Source organism: Chaetomium globosum, genomic scaffold (genome assembly GCF_000143365.1).
Source record: "Chaetomium globosum CBS 148.51 scaffold_3 genomic scaffold, whole genome shotgun sequence".
In the NCBI taxonomy this organism is placed as follows: Eukaryota; Fungi; Ascomycota; class Sordariomycetes; order Sordariales; family Chaetomiaceae; genus Chaetomium; species Chaetomium globosum.
In genome coordinates, this window is record NT_165978.1 from 4,445,529 (window position 1) to 4,465,085 (window position 19,557).

Below are 19,557 nucleotides of genomic sequence, written 5' to 3' on the forward strand. Positions count from 1 at the left end.
GCAGAAAGACGCGGCAGTGCGATGAAAACTTGATTGGATGACAGAATCAATCCGCCCCACCTGCCTGTTTCGAGCGTCGCTTTTCAGGGTCCTGTCACTCCTTACGCTCTTCAGAACAGCAAAAAAAAGAAGAGGCCAGCCCCGGCACGGGGCAAGACAGACGACAACCCACCATGTATGTTACCGAAATTCGACCGCTGTCGGAGTTGGACGACGTTGATTCACGGTCGGTCGACTTGGATAAGCCGTGATGTCCATGTTGGCATCCAACAAGTCAAAATCACCCAACTGGAAACCTGGAAAGACAAGTTGAACATTCTCTACGAAGCGCTCCGTACTTTCTTTTCTTAAGAAGTTAAGAGACCTGAGTTGAAACGTCCTACTTGCCCCTCAAGTTCTTTACCATCCGATCTCCAGAGAGAGCGTGGGGATCCCAGGAACTACCGCCTTTGCCCCTGGACCTGCTTTCACCGTCATGCTCGAGACGAACTCCCTAGCCATTTGGCAAGTTGGATGTCGGAAATATATGTTCTTATTCCGAAACAATGACGGCAGCATATGAGCAGGCATTCAAGCTTTCAGTCCCTGCATCTTCGGCATGCTGCATCGCTGTCCTGGGCCGTCCTCCCACTTTTCGCGACGTCACGGCCTTGCCCTTATTGGATGAACACCCAAACACCAATACCAAGCCTCCATTAATCCGACCCTCGATGGCCTCGCGCTTGACGTCATGCCATCGATCGTCAACACCACGACAAAATCAAGTTTGCAAATCTAGAAGAATGATGGCAATGGGTGAGAAGAAGCGGGTTCAAATAGAGTTGGTTTTCCGCCTGGCCCGACTGAAATGCGATCCACAACTTGCCCCTTTTTTACATGACTGAAAGCTTATCTCAACTTTGCCTACCTACCTACCAACCCCCCTAACCAAACCAAATACAACACCACTTATACTACAACATGGGTCTCTTCTCTCGTCACGCCGAACCAGGCCAAGAGCCGGCCGCTCAGCGCCAGCCCGCCTACGAAGAGCGCCAACCTGTCTATGAAGACCCCCCCAGGAGACACGGCCTCTTCGGAAGCAAGCACCACTCCCCCACCCGCGCGCCCACCAATGCCACCCACAGCACGCGGAGCAGCACTACAACGTCCTCCCCCGACCGCAGCACCGGCGGCGGCGGTATCTTCCGGCGGTCCACCGATGCCAGCCATAACCCAAGCATGAACGGCCACCAGCGCACCGGCGGCGGCGGCCTGCTTCACAAATTCGGCGGCAACCGCGAGGAGATGGACCCCAGCATCGTGCAGGCGCGCGAGCGCGTCATGGGTGCTGAGGCCGCCGAGATGGAGGCCGACCGGGCCCTGATCGCCGCCCGCGAGAGCGTCCGCGAGGCTCGCGAGCATGTCCGCATGCTGGAGCTCGAGGCCAAGGAGGAGGCGCGTCGTGCTAAGATCAAGGAGCACCATGCGAAGGAGTTCTCGAAGAGGGGGAAGTTGCTTGGACGTAAGTTGGCTCCCAACCGTGGGTTTGTATTCGTTTAGTTGCTAACGCGGTACAGGTCATGACTATTGAGTTGATAGGGATGCCATCACCTAGCTTTTTGCAAACACCGCGTCGGTCCGTCATCTTAGATAGACGTCACGCGGTGTTGGAACTACATTTTGCTTTCTCTCCTTTGCAATGTACACTACTGTATTCTCTGGCTTTTAGCAATATACCACGAGCGCGTTCTTTGCCTTTCTTCCATCGAACACCAACGACTCCGCAAGAGCGTGTGATAACCCACCCCACTGCTCTCAGAAACCCAGACATGTACATACTACACAACGAGAACACCCATAAGAAAAACACGGCAACACGGTTGTTATTCATTGAATTTGTTTATTTGTCGTCCCAAGATTCCCAGTACCAGCCCAATTACCACCTATCTCCCATCCCCTCGCCAAAAAACAAAAACAAAAGAAAAGCCCTCTACTCCCCTCCAGCCATCACCCCCCTCCACCCCTTCCACTCCTCACAACAAAGCCACCACCCCCGCCACACCCACCACCGCCGCAACAACACTCTTAACCAGCTGCCCCTCAGACCCCCCCACACCGTGCCCAGCGCCATTCTTATGGCACGAACACTTGGCGCAATTCTTCTCGTGGCGCAGGGCGTTGAGCGCGGCGAGCTCGGTGGCGTTCTTGGAGCAGTCGCACCTCAGCGGGGACCTGTTGCAGCGGTGGATGCCTTTGTGCTGGACCGGGTCGAAGGGTTCGAATCCGGTGCTTGTGTCGGTGTCGGTGTCGTCGGTGTCGGCGTCGGTGTCGGCGTCGGTGTCGGTGTTCGCGTACGAGATGGTTGTGGCATCCTCGGAAAAGAGGATGTGAGGGGGCCCGCTGTCGGCGGCTGAGTTGCCGACGCTGCTGGATGTTGGTAGGGCGCTGGCGGCGGCGGTGGTTGCCAAGGCCCCGGTTACGCTGAGCAGGAGGGCCGGTGCGAGAGCTGAGACGTAGACCATTTTGATGGTGATTGCGGTGGTAGGTGTCTATGCGGTAATGGTCTCGAAAACGGAGTCTGCGGTGTGTGAGATGCCCACAGACGGCAAGTGTAAAGTGAATCTTGAGTAGCAAGTTGATACTGGGGGGCCATGATCGAGAGAAGACTGGTTTGTTGTTTATATAAACACGCATGCTTTGTTTCATGGCGTGGTGAAGTCGCTAGCCATTGATTGTGTCGGCTAGACCACGTGTTTGTTGACTTTGTTGAACATCGCGCGGCTCACAGGGGATTACCAGCTCTGGCTCAAAGACCGCTTACCTTGGTCTGTGACCCGCTCGGCATCCTTTGGATTCAAAGATTCGTTATCTGGTAAGTAATCATAGAACGATGCATCCATCACCCAGGTGATCCTCGTCGCCCTCCGTTCGGGAGAGAAGGTGTTGGATAGAAGAAGCTTTCTGAGTAGCAGCTTGGGTCTGGCATCGCGAGGGTGTCAGGTCAGTGCGGCACATGCTGTCGTCAGTTCTCGCAACTTGGGGCGAAGGAGAGTTGCCCCCCTGTGTTGACAAGATGGCCCCGTCAACGTTGCCACTGGCCTCCGTTGGCTTAGCTGGTACAGGCATGGCCATGTTGGCTATTCCATTCGTTGGAAATGTGACTTATTGTGAAGGAGGTTGATTGTGAGGAACCGCTGGCAGAACCCGGGTTTGAATAATTATGACCTCGGAGCTCCCTTTGTTCGCGGCCAAAGGCATGATGAGGTCACCCCACGACGACAGGTATGACCCGAGCCCCAAACAAAGAAAACAGGAATCACACATAATGTTTGCCTGTGCTGCCACTTAGACTAGTATTGTCAGGGTCTCGGGCCATGGAAAAGCTGGTGGGGTATCAGAGGCGAGGCACTCCTGGTCAAGTTGGGGCTTGCATCCTGTGTGTGTTGTTGGTGATGTGAAAAAGGCGACTCATTCATTCATAATAGCCGCATCACAGTGCAATGCACTAGAGCTTCTAATTGTAAGCCAGAAATTGGCAGTCAGGGCCGCTCGAATATGAAGTCTTCCAGTTCTTGGGATTCCTATCAAGAGCGACGAACTCGTAAAAACGGCACAGGGCGTAGAGTGGGTTGTCCTTGTACTCGCCCCGGGGCCCGCCGAACTTTCGGGCGGCGATCTTGTCGAATTGCTTGATAGGATCTTGAAGGAGATCACACCCGGCGGCAACGGAAAAAAGGTAGGGTAGTCATCTGGGTTCGGGATGTAGACGCCACCCGTGCCTTCTTCAAATTGGTTCTTGCGGCTTTGCCGGAAGATTTGACGGACTTTTGACCATAATACAACACCCCAACTCTCACCCCAACCTCCCAACGACCCCAACCCCAGAGGGATCAACAGCAACAACAACACCAACCCCCCCAACCCCAAAACCCCTCGACATCCTCCCCACGCACGGCCCCCCCAAAGAGCACCTCGACCGCCGCGCCATCCACCGCGCCGGCTGTCCCTATCTCCTCAGCGAGGTCGCCCGCCTCCGCCCGCGGCTGTACGTGTCTGGGCACATCCACGCCGCGCACGGCCGCGAGGATGTCGTGCTGGACGGGGTGCGGCAGGGGCATGACTATGTGCGGATTGGGTGGTGTGGATGGGGGTGTTGGTGGTTTGGGGGTGGGTGAAGGGGATGGTGGGGAAGGGGTGGGGGGATGGTTGGTTGTGGTGGTGGTGGTGGTGGTGAGGGGCGGGAGAGGGTGACGACGTTTGTGAAGTGGGGGGGAGGGGGAATGAGGTGAGGAATGGGGCTGTTGTGGTGGAGATTTGAGTTGGTGTCGATGATGAGATGGATGTGATTTTGGCAGTTGGGCTTTTCGTGTGTTGTGGCGGGCCTGGATACTGAGATGTGGCAGGATTTACGTTCCAGGGCTAGTTATATCCGCCTTGATGGCAGTATGTAGTCGTCGTGCTCGGCTAGTGCAGTTCCGTTGAGTATCAGCCAGACATCTGATGTCCTTTCAAATGACGTCGGCTACGGAAGGACCTCAGCCATGACGTGGGTTTCGAGAATCGGGAATATCCATTTCAAGAACAAGATCAAGTTGAGGCTAGAAACAAATTATCTGAGGTGACCCATGGCTTGCATTGTTGCCGGTGTGCCATATGGATGCCCCTTTTTGGGTATCTGCTCCTGTCGGCCACTCTCTCAGGAATAAATGGAATCATGGCGTTGGGACGGAGTCGAAAATCTTAACGAAGCGGAAAAACATGCAACCCAGCGAAGCAAAGTGAAGTATCCCGCCGCCTCAAGCATGAGATGTCTGGTGGAAGGCGCGTTCTTTCCATAACTTTTGTACACCGTCTCCCCCCACCAACCTGTTTATTTTCGTTCCCCCACGTTTTAGTTTTAGTTTTCTACAACTGTGTCACAAAGCCTTTTTTTCTTCGCGCCCGTCGCAGTCGGGATTATCGCATCTTTTCCTGTCAAATATCCAGTTTGGACTACAGAGCAGTGCGCATACTCGATCTTCATCCTCACCGGCGGGTCAGAAACCGCGAGTCGGCGACCTGCTCAACCTTTCCATTCTTGTGTTGCCTCAGTTGTTCCGCTGACCCCGCCTATCCGTTACTCGATCAACATTCAGCATTACGCTGCGGCCCTCAACATGAGGTCCGTTTTCGCTGTTCTGTTGGTCGTGGCGCCAGTCGCGTGGGCTGCCTACTGGATGGAAGACATCTACCGCCAGGGTATCACACCGTTCAGCGAGGTCCAAGATTACAGGATCTTCCGGAACGTGAAGAAGTTGGGAGCCAAGGGAGATGGAGGTAAAGACGACAAACCCTAATCGCCAGGCCGTAAAATCATTCTAATTAGGGTACAGTTACCGACGACACAGCGATCATCAATCGCGCAATCAGCGATGGCAACCGCTGCGGTGGCCCTGGCTGCGTCGGCTCGACCACCACGCCGGCCATTGTTTACTTCCCGCCCGGAATCTATCTCATCAGTGCCCCAATCGTCAGCTTCTACTACACCCAGATCGTCGGTGATCCGACCAACATGCCAGTCATCAAGGCTGCCTCAAACTTCCCGACTGAGGCAATTGCCATGCTTGATGCCGACCCTTACCTGGACAGCGGTAGTAGGTATTATCTGTTTGTACCGTTCAGACAAACTGCTAACGGCGCCGTGATCAGAGCTCAACTTCCAGGCAACCAACGTGTTCTTCCGCCAGGTCCGCAACCTAGTATTTGACACGAGGGATGTTCGCGGGGCAATCACTGGGATCCACTGGCCATCCTCTCAGGCGACCATGATCCAGAATTGCGTCTTCGAGCTTTCCTCCCAGGAGGGCGACAACCATGTCGGCATCTTTATGGAAGAAGGTAGCGGTGGCATGATGACCGATCTGGTTTTCCACGGCGGCAAGATTGGCGCTCGGTTCGGCAACCAGCAGTACACGATGCGCAACCTCAGCTTCTACGGTTCGGATACAGCCATCGACCAGATATGGAACTGGGGGTGGACGTATAAGTCGCTGAAGATCGTCAACTCCCGGGTTGGCATCAACATGTCTTCCTTGGATGTCGGCTCGGTCACTCTGCTTGACAGCTTGTTCGTCAACGTGAGCACGGCGCTGATCACCGGCCGGAACCCCGGGAACACCACAGGCCTCGGCTCATTGGTGATTCAGAATGTTGAATATGAAAATGTCCCTACCGTTTTGGCCGGAGCTGACGGGAAGCCTCTGCTGTTGGGCGACTCGAGTGGAACCGTCTATGATTGGGGTTATGCGAGGGTAAATTCTGCTTCCCAGGCGTCGAACCGCACTGCTGACTTTCGCAACCAGGGAAATACCTATGCCCCACACGGGCCCTCTTTGCTCGAAGGGCGAGAGTTTACCTTCTCTCAACCTTTGACCTTGAAGCTCGGAGACCGCTATTACGAAAGGTCCAAACCGCACTATGATGACTACCCTGCTGAGCACTTCGTCAAGGCACGAGACCATTATGCCTTTGGCGACGGGCACGTCGACGACACGGTCATGATCCAGAACACTATCCAGGGTGCGGCAAATTCCTCTTACATCGCCTTCTTGGATGCCGGATACTACAGGGTCACCGACACCATCTTCATTCCACCGAATACTCGTATCATGGGCGAAGGCCTGGCCACCGTTATCATGGGCTCGGGCGAGAAGTTCTCAGACCCGGAAAACCCCCGTCCCGTGATTCGCGTCGGAAACCCTGGTGATGTCGGGTTTGTCGAGATGAGCGACCTGATCGTATCGACCCAGGGGCCAGCTCCAGGGGCCGTCATGATTGAATACAACCTCAACACGCCGGCAGCAGAGAACACGTGCAGCCCGGGAAGCCCGCCTTCGGGAATGTGGGATGTCCACATTCGTGTTGGTGGCTTCACTGGATCGCAGCTTCAAGTCGCTGAGTGCCCCATAACGCCAGACAAGCCCAACTATGTTAACCCGTCATGCATCGCTGGGTACATGGGGATGCACATCACTCGGAGCGCCCGAAATTTGTACATGGAGAACAACTGGATCTGGGTGGCAGACCACGATATCGATGACTGGAACTCGACCCAAATCAACGTCTTCGTGCCTCGTGGGATGTTGATTGAAGGGAACCGCATCTGGTCGGTCGGAAGCTCTGTTGAGCACCACACTCTGTACCAATACCAGCTGCTGAACGCCTCGGACATCTGGATGGGCCAGATTCAGACCGAGTCCCCCTACTACCAGCCCAGCCCACCGGCGCCGTACCCCTTTACCGAGCCGAATGTCGCCATTCGCGACCCTGATTTTGCCGCCGATTGTCAGACCAAGCAGGCGAAGGCCTCTTTGAACCTGCAAGGGGATCCGCCCTGCGAGATGGCATGGGGTCTGCGCATCATCGGCTCGAGGAACGTCGTTGTCTTTGGCGCGGGTTTGTACAGCTTCTTCAACAATTACAACACGAGCTGCAGCACCACCGAGTCGGGCGAGAATTGCCAGGCGCGCATCTTCTGGGTCGGGCCAGACACGGTGGGAGGTGGTAGCCCTACCGATGACGAGGACCTGCTGACAGTGGAAATGTATAACCTGAATACTATCGGCAGTGTGAGCATGATTACTCGGCAGGGGTTGGATATGGCGACTTGGGATCAGAATAGGGCAACATTTGCGAGCACTCTGGCTGTTTTTCGGTCGGAGGGCAAAGCATAAAGGGCTGCCATGGGTTGATCTAGGGAGCTGCGTTAACTATCCCCAAGGGAGGAAGCAGGTTTCTTCGGCTCAAACGACAAGAATTCAGCGAGAGCTTGTCAGGTCTCCGTCGTTCTTGCGGCGCTGGCTAGGCGATGATGTGCACCCGGGGCCGGCTTGGGTCACTCATTGGGCTAACCTATTATGATACCACGAAGAAATAAAATGCCTCTTTCCTTTCTGAAATGTTTGCAAAATGAGTGTTGGCGGCCATGACGCCTCAGCGTGGCGCCCAAGCGTTTATCGATCATGATCCTTTCGAGTTTGGCTTCGCGGAAAGGGCGGTACGCAAATAAGGGATTCTGTGGACAACCCTCCCTCTTTGAGGTTAAACTCGGTGCTCTGCAAACATATAAGGTCAAGATCAAGCATTGATAGTCCGAACATCACCGTCGATCAACGTGGATATTGCCCATCTTTTCTTAGTTTTTTAAACTTTTCAGCGCAGACCGCAACGCGCACGCAGGCAAGGCCCTTGTGCCCCCTGGTGTAAGTCGCGATCGGTCCGATCCGATGATGGCGATCGCCTGGCTCCACAAAAGGCAAAAGGCCGGAAATGAGACAAACCCACGCCAAGGATTGCGGTCCCCCCCATGTGGTCGGCGCTTGGGCCAGCGCTTGCTTTCTTGTCCCAATCTCCCCCCTGCTGTGTCTGTATTCTGTATGAAGTTTTGTGTGGAGTTTGTAGAAGGATTGATAGGTAAGTTGGGGGCGGATGATGGAGTCTGCTGGTTTGGGGGAGGGAACTGTTGAAGCTATTGCTGAAAATGCGATTTACGGAGAAACAGAGAAAAGGTTTGTTGGGAGGGGCGCTGAGATGAATGGGGTATTGTTTGGAGCCACCGTTCAGACACGGTGACCGGCGCTTAAAATGTTTGTCGGTGTGGGACGGGGCTGCCGCCAACGGACTCAGGAATTGACCCGGAGTGGCAGGTGGCGAGGGATGCGACAGACTTTTCACTCAAAGACAGACACACACCGACAGGGCAACCGCTAACGGAGATTCAAGTGAAAATGGGTATCGACCAAAGTTGAATATATAGGGTAAAATGTTAGGATGTGAAGTGAAAGGTAAAGGGGCATCTTCCTTGCGCCGCGTCCATCATTCCCTCGTAGAAAAAGCCTTTTCGTGAATACCACCCCCCAGAAATGAAACCAGATTGTGACCCTGCCATCCCCGCCATTGCTCCTCCTCATATGCAAAGTCAAGATCCGTCCCAAATCAGCCCCAAGAAAATCAAGAGTAAAGTCCAGCCGGGCAAACCACCGCCTTCTGCCCGAGATCAACCCCCTGAAAGTAGTGTCGAACAAGCCGGCGCAGGTGGCGCGCGAGCGGAAGTGAAGGCGAGAAAAAGGGTATCAAGGTTGACGGTGAGCCGCAAGCGGCAAACGGGAGAGATCTCGGGCGATGTGGTCAGGTTGCGTGCGCCGATGGTTTGCCGGAAGAACGAAGAAAAGGTAAGGTCGGCGGGCCTAGACAAGTCGGGGGTAGGACTCCTGAGGTGGCGACCTAGCAAAAGTGCTAACCCATCCGACCGTGTCGAGGATGCCTCACTCGAACAAAGGAAAAATTGGTGCGATGCTAGCATCGAAGAATTGGCACGCTAACAGTGTGGCGGCTGTCGTACCCTAGGCGTCCCAATCAAGTGATGGGGAGCACCTGTCCCAAGATCCAACTTCCCCCGAGTCGCGTCGCTAAACTTAGAGAAGGACAGCGGCAACGACACCAGCCACACCAAGGGCAGCCATATGGCCCGCCTGGAGCGCTAACCCGCCGTTCGGGTCGCTTGAGGTGGTGGCGGCCGGTTCACCCGAATTCGTGGGGCTGGGCAGCGTGAAGGAAGTCGAGATGGAAGTGCTGTTAGCGAGAACCGTCATCTGTGCGCGCTGCAGGGTGAGCGTCTTGGTGAGAGTCAGGGTGCTTGTTGAGGTAGTCGTCGTCATGTCATCGGCGACGGCCGCTAGCGGCAAGAGGACCGCGGCGAAGATGGTCGGCAGATGCATTTTGGAGATATGTAAGTGGGTGTAAGTGTGTTGAGGTCGTTATCGAAGCGTGAAAAGAAGTGAAAGCCGGTTCCGAGTCCGAGAGACTTGGGTCAAGAACGGTTTTTGGTTTTGTCAACTCGAGATTGGAGACGAGTGAGTTGAGGTGATCGTTGCAGGGTCGTTTCAGCGAAGAATGAGCACAAGTGCTAGTTTAGAGATGGTGGATGATGATGTTTTCGCTGGAGAATTGTTTCAGAAAGAATGACAGACTGAATACGTCGAGTATTCAAGGTCGGGAGAGGGGCTCTTAGAGTAGACTTTGCCAACGAAGCCTGTGGGTGAGCGAGGGGGTGGACGGCGCAGAGCTGAAGAGGGATGGGGAAGGAATGAGAGAAGCCCACGATATCAAGTGGATTTGTCTGGGGGGACCCCAGGGCCACACGGCCCCAGTTTGCGGCGCAAATTGCGATTTTAGACGCCAAGCAGCCAAACAGCCGACAACAACACAAAAGACGCCTTGCACAGGCTGCAACGCAACAAGACGTACCTGACGCTTTCCCTCCCAGGGATTGGCGCCACGAGGGGTTGCCGGTACCTGCATCTTTTTCGGCAGGGATATTCGACACCCTTCCTTCCCCAATTGTTGACCAGGCGCCAAATGCGATCCTCGCCGCGGAAATCGCACTCTTCTTGCCCTGGACTGGCGACTTGAACGGGGGAAAGCCGCTGCCCTTGATTGGATTGCCGCCCTGACAACGACCGTCCACCGCACAAAACGGTTTCGGTGGCGTGCCCGGGTTTCAACGGGAGATTGCAGTCGCGGGCTGACAACTTGCGGTCCTGTCGAATACAACCTCGACCAGCGCACTTTACCAAATAGAGTATGCTGTGGGATGCTGTGCCTGCCCGAGCCGCTTCCTCCCATGCTGCTGTTCAAAACGCCGGCTAGGGACCACCACAGCCACAGCCACAGCGATGAACTGTGGATGTAAAGAGCCAAAAAAAGAATGCTCGGGGATTCGACTCTCTCAGCCACGATATCGTGTCTTTTACTCATTTTTTTTTCTCTCGCGCCTTTCAAAAATGGCGCGACGATGCTCACCCAAAATCTCTCAAGCGCGATGGAGCGCCCAACAGACGGCGGCGACCTGCGAGATTTGATCAATTTGCTCCACGGCCCTTGATTGGCGTGCCTGGCATGACGTGCCGCCCTCTGCCATTTAGGGTGGGCCGTGCGAAAGGGAGACTCGACCGACGAGACTCGCTTGAACCGCAAGGGGTAAGACGCCTAGCGCAGTCCGGGGTAATCGGCTCCGACAGAGATGAGAAGCGAAATCGCTGGCGATCTGGTCCACGCTGGCCAGGGTTGCTTTTGCGGCAGCCTTCTTTTTGTGGGGGTGTGATTCCGTAATCCCGCTCTGGCAACAACAGATGATGCTTTCTGGTGCCAGGTGTCGTCGCCATGCGTTGCCATGCAGACTCCTCGGCGCACCACGTTGCAAAAACTCCGCTGGCCGAGCGCTGGCATTCAATGGTCTCAGGCCCCAGTCGGACAAGGCCAAGATGTTTCCTGCATTGTTTCCCATCCTGCTCTCATTGGAGCTGCGTCGGTGACATAGCAAGCGGAGTGTAGTCCGTTTTCGTTGTTTGCATCTGCCGACGATGAACCCAGTGCCTGTTCATCTGTGATTTCCCGATGCCCGAGACATCATGACGACAGAGGATCATTCGACGACCAGGTCGTGCTTGCCGGACGAGGTTGTGATCTGTGGGATGCCGTCTGATCCGGCAAATATGATCCTCCTCCGTGGGCCGTGTCTCCCAATATTGCTACGATTAGCCCTTTTTCAGCCGGTTAAACGACGATGTTGACTCGATCGTGCGAGCCGCGAACGCCAATACGTCGAGAAACCCAGTTTCAGTTTTAGAACCCGTCCGTTTTGACCGAGGGGGGGGGGGGGGTGGTTAAGGGGTTCTGACAGTGGTGAGAGGTTTCGTTAGGTTGCATAAAACTGCCCCTTTTCAGACATTTCCCTTTTGCCCGTCCTTGGCATCGAACGGTTCGAAGAGACGTCCTCCCTTTCTTAAACCCGCCCACTCGTTCCACGGGGGAAAGCACGGCGAGGTCGGGCCCGTTCACTCGGACTTGAACCTCCACGGCGGCCGTCAATTCCAGACGCCACTCGATTGCTGGCGGATACGTAACATCTGTCCAAGTTGTGATGCCTCGGCCCAACGCATGAGTAAAGAAGGCGGCAGGCGGCAATATGGAGCGTTGTCGCTATTATGTTTGTTACAACGCGGGATACCGTCGTTAGCACGACTCCTTGCTCCCAAAAACCGCGGGTGCCGTATTAGACAACTGTATGTGTTGCTGGCAATCCCGAACCATGTAATTCCTGAACGCCGTAAAAGCCCTCATGAGCACCGCCATTCCTTTTCCCGTCCAAACGCCGAACCCATGCTGAACCGGCCGCGATGCCGTTGCCCTCGAGCGTGAGTGCCGGCCGCAAACCATATTTAACGAACCGCCGACGACCCCGTACCCTCTCATGACGCCCACCGGATCCCCACCTCCAGGCAACTGAGATACCTCACGCGCACCTCGTCCTCCAAATCGCCCTCCTCATCCTCCGCCACCACATCATCCACCGCCTTCAAGCTCCTCGTCCTCATTAACACGCGCAAGTCCTTCTCCCGTGTAAACAGCCCCGCCACCTCCACCGCCTTCGCAATCGCCTTGCCCGTCGCAACAAACACCACATCATCCAACGCATCCGAAAACACCCGACCTGTCCCACCACTCCCCACACCACCACCACCACTATTACTCCCCCCCACCCTCAGCGCCGCCACCCTCGCCGCAAGCGGCAAGCCCGTCGTATTCTGCCTCCCCGGCGCCTTCTCGAGCGCCTTCCTTGCGCGGCGCACCAGGCTCATGAAGGAGGCGCCGGACGCGACCTTGATGACGACGGTGTGGGCGGCGCGCGGCGACGGGATGTATCCGTCCGGGTCGGCGGTGGCCATGCGGGCTTCGACAGTGGCCGGGGAGGCGGCGCGGCGGGTGCTGTTGGGTGTGATGCGTGGGTGGGCGGAGGGGGGAGGGCCCGGGAGGGGGCGTTTGTGGATGCGTGAGCCTGGTTGCGGGGGCGAGGGTTGGTTAGTCTTGGGTATGGGGGTGTTGGGGGGATTGGGGGGTGGGAGGGGAGGACGAACCATGGGGGATTGGTGGCAGTTTTGTTTCTGGCTTGTTTGGTAAGGGTTTTTTGTCCTTGGCTGGATCGTCAGTGGGCTTGGTTGGGGCCATCGTGGGCGGGTTTGCTCGGTTCCTCGATGATTTGAATGGTAATGCTGTTTAACGGACTCGGTGTTCTGAGAAAGCTCGACGTAAAAATGGAAAACCTCTCCCCCGTTTTGTTGAATGTATTCGGTCGATTAATGGCGTTGGGGGGTGGACTTCGACTTCGATGTTTTCGAGGTATCCGTACTGGTTCTCTATTGGGCAGCGCAGATGGTCCACTTCCACTTGAGCCGATGGTGGGGTGGTCATGCGCGAAGACCTGGGGGCACCCACTTTGGTCGCCCACCGCCTGCCTGTTTCAGCAGCTCTCTCCACACGAGTCGTCATGTTTCCTAAGCTCCCCGAAGCCACCACCCAGGCATCCTCAGCATTGTTCCGGAACACCACATAATACTGTGATTGTCGTCACCCTGGAATATGGGTGCCTACTCTGAGAGCAAAGGACAGCGATAGTTCGTCTCCCACCATGTCAGTGGAAATCTGGCCACACGTTGCGCCCGATCAGCTTAAAGTCGCCGTTGAGACTGCCGAGGTACGCTTCCATTCGATCACATTCCTGACAGTCGCATGATCTTTACGATGGCCCAACTTATGGATGCATCCCGGGTGCTGATTGAACCTTTGGTCGTACAACCACAGAGACGCGAACTCGACTGGCTGATCGATGAGCTGCACGAAACCCTCACCAACCTCAAACACGGTCTCGAGGACTGCTATGCGCTGCTGGCACCGATAGACCCGGGGAGCACGCTGGTGTTGAGCACGCCGAGGAATGAAATTGTCAAAGGACATGTCACTCGCGTTGGGACGCGGATAGTCAAGGGGGTCCGTCCACCCTGCCGTGGTGCCCTCCCCTAACTTAACCAACTAACACCTTACCTACCTACACTCTAGACCATCCACCTCCGCCTACGCACCCTCCCCCAACAAACCCTCACCATCAACCCCGAACACCCAATCCACCTCACACCGCTCACGACCCTCCACTCCCTCCTCACCCACTCGATCGACCTCCTCACCCTGACCCTCTCCTACTCATACCCCTCGGCAACAGCGACAACCCCCCTCCCTTCCGATCTCCCACCCCCACAATTCCTCTCGGCCCAGCTTCGCCTCCTCTCCCAATCCCTCAGCGAAGCCTCCGCTATCCTCGCAGGGACCCCAACCCCAGGCGACCCGCAACACTGGACAACAAACTCCGTAGCCCCCTCCCACTTCACGCCGCCGCTCGCCCAACCCACAACCGCCAACTCCTCCACTTCCCCCGCCAGCCTAAGCTTCCACCTCAGCATACAAGACAGCTCCCTCGTCCTCTGGCTGCGCTCGCTCGAGCCCGCCGACGCGCCGCTCAACTTCGGCACCAAGCTCGCGCTCGCCATCGGCACCGCCCGCCGTCTCGAACACGACGAGTCCGAAAAGGTCTTCGGGTACTGCTGTTCCGGCGAGGGAGACCACCACCAACACGGCTCCCCCACACTGGCGCCCGCACAACTCGCCAAAACCCCCAGCCGCGAAGCGACGGCCTCCACGGGTCAAACGGTGCCGCTGTCGGGCACCCGCAGCAACAACAGTACCAAAAGGCCAGGGTCGGTGGACGTGTTTGTGCGGGAAAAGGTGCGCGTGGAGAGTGCGGATCCGAGCCTCATGTCGTTGTCGGCAAAACTGAGCGCGCTGGGCCACACGCTGGCGTTGGCGCGGCGGAATCTGGCGGCGGTATTGGGGGAGGAGATGGAGGGGGATGATTAGAGTGGGCGCTGGGGGTTGGAGGAGGTGGGGGGTCGTCGCTCATAATTCACGGGGTAAGGTGTTCCATGAGGTGTTGTTCGCATGGGGCTGGAGTTGGATGGTTGCTTGATATGCGGTTCTTTATGCGTTGCGTTGGTCATATGTAAACGGGAGGGCAAAGCCCGGGCACTTTTTCATGATTGGCGCTGCTTTCTCAACTGCATATTCCAGGATTATTTCACGGTCTTAACAAATGAACAACACCCGTGACTGTGCCGCCGACTCCAAGCTGCGAGGGAAATCAGGAAACAAAATAACGAAACCAACAACTGCTATGTACATGGCAACGTCTGCCACCCCCACGTCCAGTCAACGCTAGACAATGAGCTTGTGCTAAATCTACTCTCCCCACACGGACTCGCCGGCTTAAGCCACGGGCGACCACGGCATGGGAACCAGGATCCGGCTCTTCATCTCCTGGATCAGCGGAACCGTCTTGTGCACCGTCTCAGCCCAGCCTTCTATGCCCCAGCTCTTCTCACGGCGGATCTTGCGCTCCTCGAGATCGGCAAACTGCCATAGATGGTGGACAGTGTTGAGGTCGCCGATCTGAACGAACCACGCACCCACGCCCTCCATCACCTCGCGGCGGGCTTTGAGGCCGCGCCGCCAGTGCGTCTCCCACTCGAGCAGATTGCCCGGGTGCAGTGTGTACGAGCGCAGTTCGAATAGCCCGCCCAGCTGGCGCGGGGGTGTCGTCGGCCAGAAGCTGAACTCCTGCATGAGCGAGGTGCGTTTTCCGCGGATTAGGCTGCGTAGTTTCCGGTCGAAGTCGGGGAACTCCTTGTGGTGAGAGATGCTGTTCAGCGAGGCGTGGAAGCCCTGGTAGCGCTGGTATTCCCAAATGTGGACTGAATAAAAGCTTGTTAGCTTTGCGGGTGGGATATTTGAGACTAGTACAGAACTCACCAAATGTGTCGCAATCGCCCACCTCGGTCCTCCAACTTCCCACAAGGTGAACTTTATTCTCGGCTGAACCGGCAACGCGTGGGTACCACTTTCCAACGAGAGCAACGTACTCCTCGACGTGCTCGGGCTTCACATCGTGGAATTCGATCGAGTGTACGTACTTGCCGCGGGCAAGCACTTGGCTGAAGCTGGCCTCGATTTGAGCGTCTAGCTCGCGGCCCTCCTTGGTGCCGTAGATAAGGTTGGTTAGGGGACCCGCCTTGCGCGGGGATGGCTGTTGTTCAGCAGCGTGCTTCGAAGTCCCTGTACCGGTCGTGGCAGTGCTCAGCGATCCAAGGCCCTGGGCCGAGGAAGAGGAGGGGGCGCTAGAAGATGAAGAGGAAGATGAGGCAAACCCACTGGCTTCCCGCTGTTTCTGTGCCTCCACAAGCTGCGAGCGGAACGTCTTCTGCCGGCTGTTGAATGTCTCGTGCTGGTCCGGCTGGATGTCACCCAGTGCTGGCAGGCGGTCGCTCCGGATTGCAGCTGTTGTTGACAAGGCCCTTATTGTGGGCGCTTGCCGGGCGGTCGCAACGGCGCGTACAACACGTTGCGAGAGCATGGTTGCGGTTTTGGTTGATGAGGTGTTGAGGAGGGCGATGGCAGTACCCCAAATGAGGGGAAAGTAGCGCCGGGAGACGTTGGATGCGTGCCAAAACAAGACAAGCAAACGCACGCGCAATAAACGCAAGCTCCAATTGAAGGTGAGACAAAGACACCGACCTCGATTGGTGGTTTAGGTATCGAGTATCGTTCGATAGGTGGCACGTGTGATGCCGGGACCGGTCGAAGGAAAGCAGACGAAAGACAAAACGCAGCAGGAGCACGGCAGAAGACGGTTGAGCGGACGATGTTCGGTTTCCCGGCAGCTTGTGATTGCGGCAATGACAGAGTACAGCAGGAAGGCGCGGGCAGGCGGGAAGCTAGATTGGGAGATTGGGTATCGAGTCAGGAGGGAGCATGAAGCCAAAGAGGAGGGGAGCAATGCGGGTTAATTGGATGGACGAAGCGGGTGTTTTGACGAAGCGACCTCTTCACCCCGCACTTTAAGTACGGTTGAGGATGCAGGGAAAGCAGGAGAGCTTTGGAGGTTGCTTCAGGCTGTCAGGTTGCCACCCCCATGCTGAAGCTTGGTTGGGAGGTCAGCTGCCCTGGGCTGCCAGGGTCCAGAAGGTCCAGACACTGCCTCCTGCCCGCTTGTCAAAAATGCGGGGGTGAATGATGTCACAGGTCCGGCCAAAGTTGAGCTTGAGGATAACCCTGGCAAGACCCTGGCTTTCAACGACCCCACTTTCTGCCAGTTCGGAGAATCATTTCCACGAATCCGTATCTTGCCCCACATTGAAAGCTTCGGCGTTTACGCCCTAAATCCAAGGCCATAACTCCCGAGTCTCGGCAACGGGCTTGGCCCAAGCTTCCGAAGCCAGAGCCGCGAAAAACGCTCGCTTTCTGGTCAGACAACCCCGATCACCAAACCACCCCGAACCTCCGTCGTCACCGCCAGAGAATACCGCCACGATGTCTTGGTTCGGCGTTACCCCGTTGAAGAAGTTCCCCGCGCCAGTGTGTACGTCAATTGACCCGTTATGGTATCGTTGTTGGTGACTGCGCAATCGTTGACTGACAATGACTGCAGTGCGCCCCATGGCTCCGTTCCTGGCTGCCGGTATGCCTCGAGACCCTCAACCGCCGCCATTCTTCGCTTAATGGTCGTCGAGTACATATGAGCTAACTCTGCTTTTAAGCTGTCGTCATCGCTTACGGTGTCAACTCGGCCCAGACCGCCATGATGTCGTGTATGACCGCACTTTGCAACAATCCCGATCTGATCCGAACTGACCCAAGAACACAGCCGACGAGTTCAAGAACGACCCCCAGGAACCCCAACGCGAAGGCTGCGCACTAGGCGGTGGCTACGAGTGGTGACGGCAAGTGAGGGACGAGAACGGCAGCACAGCATTTCCTTGAGCGATATCCCCGCAGAACTGTCCGAGCAACGGACTTGTATCATAGAACAGCCAACGTCAATCGAGCTGTTGATCCCGGTCCGCAATGCAGTGAGGCATGGAAAAAGAGGAATCGGTGACAGCATGTGTTGGATTTGTGACCAAAATATTGGTTCCGCCGTCGTCCGGTGTCTGGGCGAACCTGCTCCTCGGGCTCCGAAGTTGGTTCGCCGACTTGACGTTCTGGAGCGTTTTGAACGCACCGAAACCCAATTGCCAGTTAACGCGCTGATCTCAGCGTGTTTATCGGCATCCTCCATCATCTTCCCTATTGATGAGGATGTTTTCGCTCCTGGCATAGATCAACCGACCCGTTGCTGGGCGCCCGCATTGAGAGTTCGTCTTGATACTCGTTGATATGTTGGGAATCAGTAGAGGTTACATACCTTGCTCGTGCTTCATGTATTTCCCAAGCCGTTTTGTTTTAATGCTATCGCGTGAACCGAAGAGAGGTGATTAGGTTACACTTGTCGCTGCGTCTCTTGCAGCTTGTTTCTTCGGAGGGGCCTCCTCGCCTCACATTAGCTTGATCCTGGTCAAAACAATGCCATGACTCCCCACCGAGCTGCCTTTCTCCTGCACTGGGTTTGCACCATGTCGCCGTCCTGTTTTGCCATATTCTCATGCGACTGTCAACCCGCAGGCTTATTATATTGCTAAGCAGCCGCTTAGACAATCCGTTACTCACCCATAAATCCCCGCCTCACCCCCACAATCTCGCTCATCCTCCGAGTCCTTGCACTTCCCGCAAGCGGCTGCCCAACCTCACTCTCTCATCACAAATCTCGAAACGCCTCAACTTCGCACAACCCAATCCATATTCACTTGAGCGGTCTTCGTCCTACTCTACAATGTCTGAACCGACCCCAGAACCGATCCAATCGGCTCCGCCCGGCAAGGCCGGCACCAGGCCTCCAACATCGAAAAACACGGCCAGTCTCAAGAAGTTCCGCATCCTGATGCTCCACGGTATGTCCAACCCCTGCACCCTCAGGGCAGAGAAAGCCGGACTCAAGATGTGGGATACCCCAAACGTCTCATCAACTTGCTGGAATGAAAGCTAGTTCTGCTGGGTTTCTTTTCGTGTTCCAAATTTCCTTTCCAAACTTTCCTAGTTTCTTCTACCTCGGTTCTTTTATGTTCGTGTTTTTTGCTCGATATCCATGGCTTGATACCATATCCAGTTGTTTTGGAACTTCTCGAGTCTCTCCTGGCGCGCGGACCGGCCCTGGCCTACCTTGTCCACCACAACAACCACCCATATTAACCCATCTCAAAGGTTACACCCAATCCGGCCCCTCCTTCGCCACCAAAACCTCGGCCCTCAAAAAGGTGCTCAACACGGCACTCAAGCCCCACGGCCTCGAGTCCGTGCTGATCTACCCGACTGCGCCCAACAAGCTGTCGCCCCTCGAGCTGCCGTCCCCAGATGAGGAGGACAAGCCCGACCCGGAATGGTACGCCTGGGTTCCGCAAGGACGACCGCACGGGCGAGTACCGGCATCTCGACAAGGGCATGAACCTCATCGGCCGACGCACTGCGAGAGGCGAGGCGGGCGGCGCGTGCTGAGGTACAGGGACAGGAGGGAGGAGGGTGAGGGGGAGGCTTACAAGAAGATCGGGCCGTTTGAATATTTGCCTTTGGTCCAATCTTTGAAGGGCTGTTGCTTTTATCCCATTTGTAGGTCGTACAGTATGTAAGTTCAAAATGATATTTTTTTTTTTTGTTTATTTTTCTTCTCTCTCCTCTTTTTTTGCGGGATACCTACATGTCCTCTGCCGTGAGGAGGAGGTATTG

The 19,557-nt window shown here is 56.0% G+C and overlaps 10 protein-coding genes across 10 annotated transcripts in view; 6 read left to right on the top strand and 4 right to left on the bottom strand.

The window, feature by feature from the left end:
• Positions 1-960: 960 nt before the first annotated feature.
• Positions 961-1,573, top strand: CHGG_06746 (uncharacterized protein; the record flags this gene model as incomplete). Its single annotated transcript, XM_001222840.1, has 2 exons — positions 961-1,504; positions 1,560-1,573. 2 exons carry the CDS (start codon positions 961-963, stop codon positions 1,571-1,573), a joined length of 558 nt encoding a protein of 185 aa, XP_001222841.1.
• Positions 1,574-2,015: 442 nt separating this feature from the next.
• On the bottom strand, positions 2,016-2,504 carry CHGG_06747 (uncharacterized protein; the record flags this gene model as incomplete). Its single annotated transcript, XM_001222841.1, has 1 exon — positions 2,016-2,504. The coding sequence occupies one exon, from the start codon at positions 2,502-2,504 to the stop codon at positions 2,016-2,018; it is 489 nt and encodes a 162-aa protein (XP_001222842.1).
• Positions 2,505-3,496: 992 nt separating this feature from the next.
• On the bottom strand, positions 3,497-4,100 carry CHGG_06748 (uncharacterized protein; the record flags this gene model as incomplete). The annotated part of the gene is made up of 2 exons (XM_001222842.1): positions 3,497-3,670; positions 3,936-4,100. 2 exons carry the CDS (start codon positions 4,098-4,100, stop codon positions 3,497-3,499), a joined length of 339 nt encoding a protein of 112 aa, XP_001222843.1.
• A 1,038-nt stretch (positions 4,101-5,138) lies between these two features.
• CHGG_06749 (uncharacterized protein) lies at positions 5,139-7,825 on the top strand (the record flags this gene model as incomplete). The annotated part of the gene is made up of 4 exons (XM_001222843.1): positions 5,139-5,298; positions 5,370-5,615; positions 5,671-7,589; positions 7,718-7,825. The coding sequence occupies 4 exons, from the start codon at positions 5,139-5,141 to the stop codon at positions 7,823-7,825; spliced, it is 2,433 nt and encodes an 810-aa protein (XP_001222844.1).
• A 1,057-nt stretch (positions 7,826-8,882) lies between these two features.
• CHGG_06750 (uncharacterized protein) lies at positions 8,883-10,030 on the top strand (the record flags this gene model as incomplete). The annotated part of the gene is made up of 3 exons (XM_001222844.1): positions 8,883-9,191; positions 9,526-9,748; positions 10,011-10,030. The coding sequence occupies 3 exons, from the start codon at positions 8,883-8,885 to the stop codon at positions 10,028-10,030; spliced, it is 552 nt and encodes a 183-aa protein (XP_001222845.1).
• A 2,239-nt stretch (positions 10,031-12,269) lies between these two features.
• Positions 12,270-13,026, bottom strand: CHGG_06751 (uncharacterized protein; the record flags this gene model as incomplete). Its single annotated transcript, XM_001222845.1, has 2 exons — positions 12,270-12,856; positions 12,936-13,026. 2 exons carry the CDS (start codon positions 13,024-13,026, stop codon positions 12,270-12,272), a joined length of 678 nt encoding a protein of 225 aa, XP_001222846.1.
• Positions 13,027-13,486: 460 nt separating this feature from the next.
• Positions 13,487-14,766, top strand: CHGG_06752 (uncharacterized protein; the record flags this gene model as incomplete). Its single annotated transcript, XM_001222846.1, has 3 exons — positions 13,487-13,552; positions 13,660-13,845; positions 13,915-14,766. 3 exons carry the CDS (start codon positions 13,487-13,489, stop codon positions 14,764-14,766), a joined length of 1,104 nt encoding a protein of 367 aa, XP_001222847.1.
• Positions 14,767-15,171: 405 nt separating this feature from the next.
• Positions 15,172-16,315, bottom strand: CHGG_06753 (uncharacterized protein; the record flags this gene model as incomplete). The annotated part of the gene is made up of 2 exons (XM_001222847.1): positions 15,172-15,656; positions 15,715-16,315. 2 exons carry the CDS (start codon positions 16,313-16,315, stop codon positions 15,172-15,174), a joined length of 1,086 nt encoding a protein of 361 aa, XP_001222848.1.
• A 956-nt stretch (positions 16,316-17,271) lies between these two features.
• Positions 17,272-17,679, top strand: CHGG_06754 (uncharacterized protein; the record flags this gene model as incomplete). Its single annotated transcript, XM_001222848.1, has 3 exons — positions 17,272-17,320; positions 17,390-17,419; positions 17,606-17,679. The coding sequence occupies 3 exons, from the start codon at positions 17,272-17,274 to the stop codon at positions 17,677-17,679; spliced, it is 153 nt and encodes a 50-aa protein (XP_001222849.1).
• A 931-nt stretch (positions 17,680-18,610) lies between these two features.
• The window catches only part of CHGG_06755 (uncharacterized protein), a gene marked incomplete at both ends in the record, with an annotated part of 1,250 nt that continues 303 nt past the window's right edge, over positions 18,611-19,557 (top strand). Inside the window, 3 exons of the mRNA XM_001222849.1 lie at positions 18,611-18,728; positions 19,039-19,353; positions 19,445-19,456. Coding sequence (XP_001222850.1) covers positions 18,611-18,728; positions 19,039-19,353; positions 19,445-19,456 — 445 coding nt within the window. The remainder of the gene's footprint in view (positions 18,729-19,038; positions 19,354-19,444; positions 19,457-19,557) is intronic.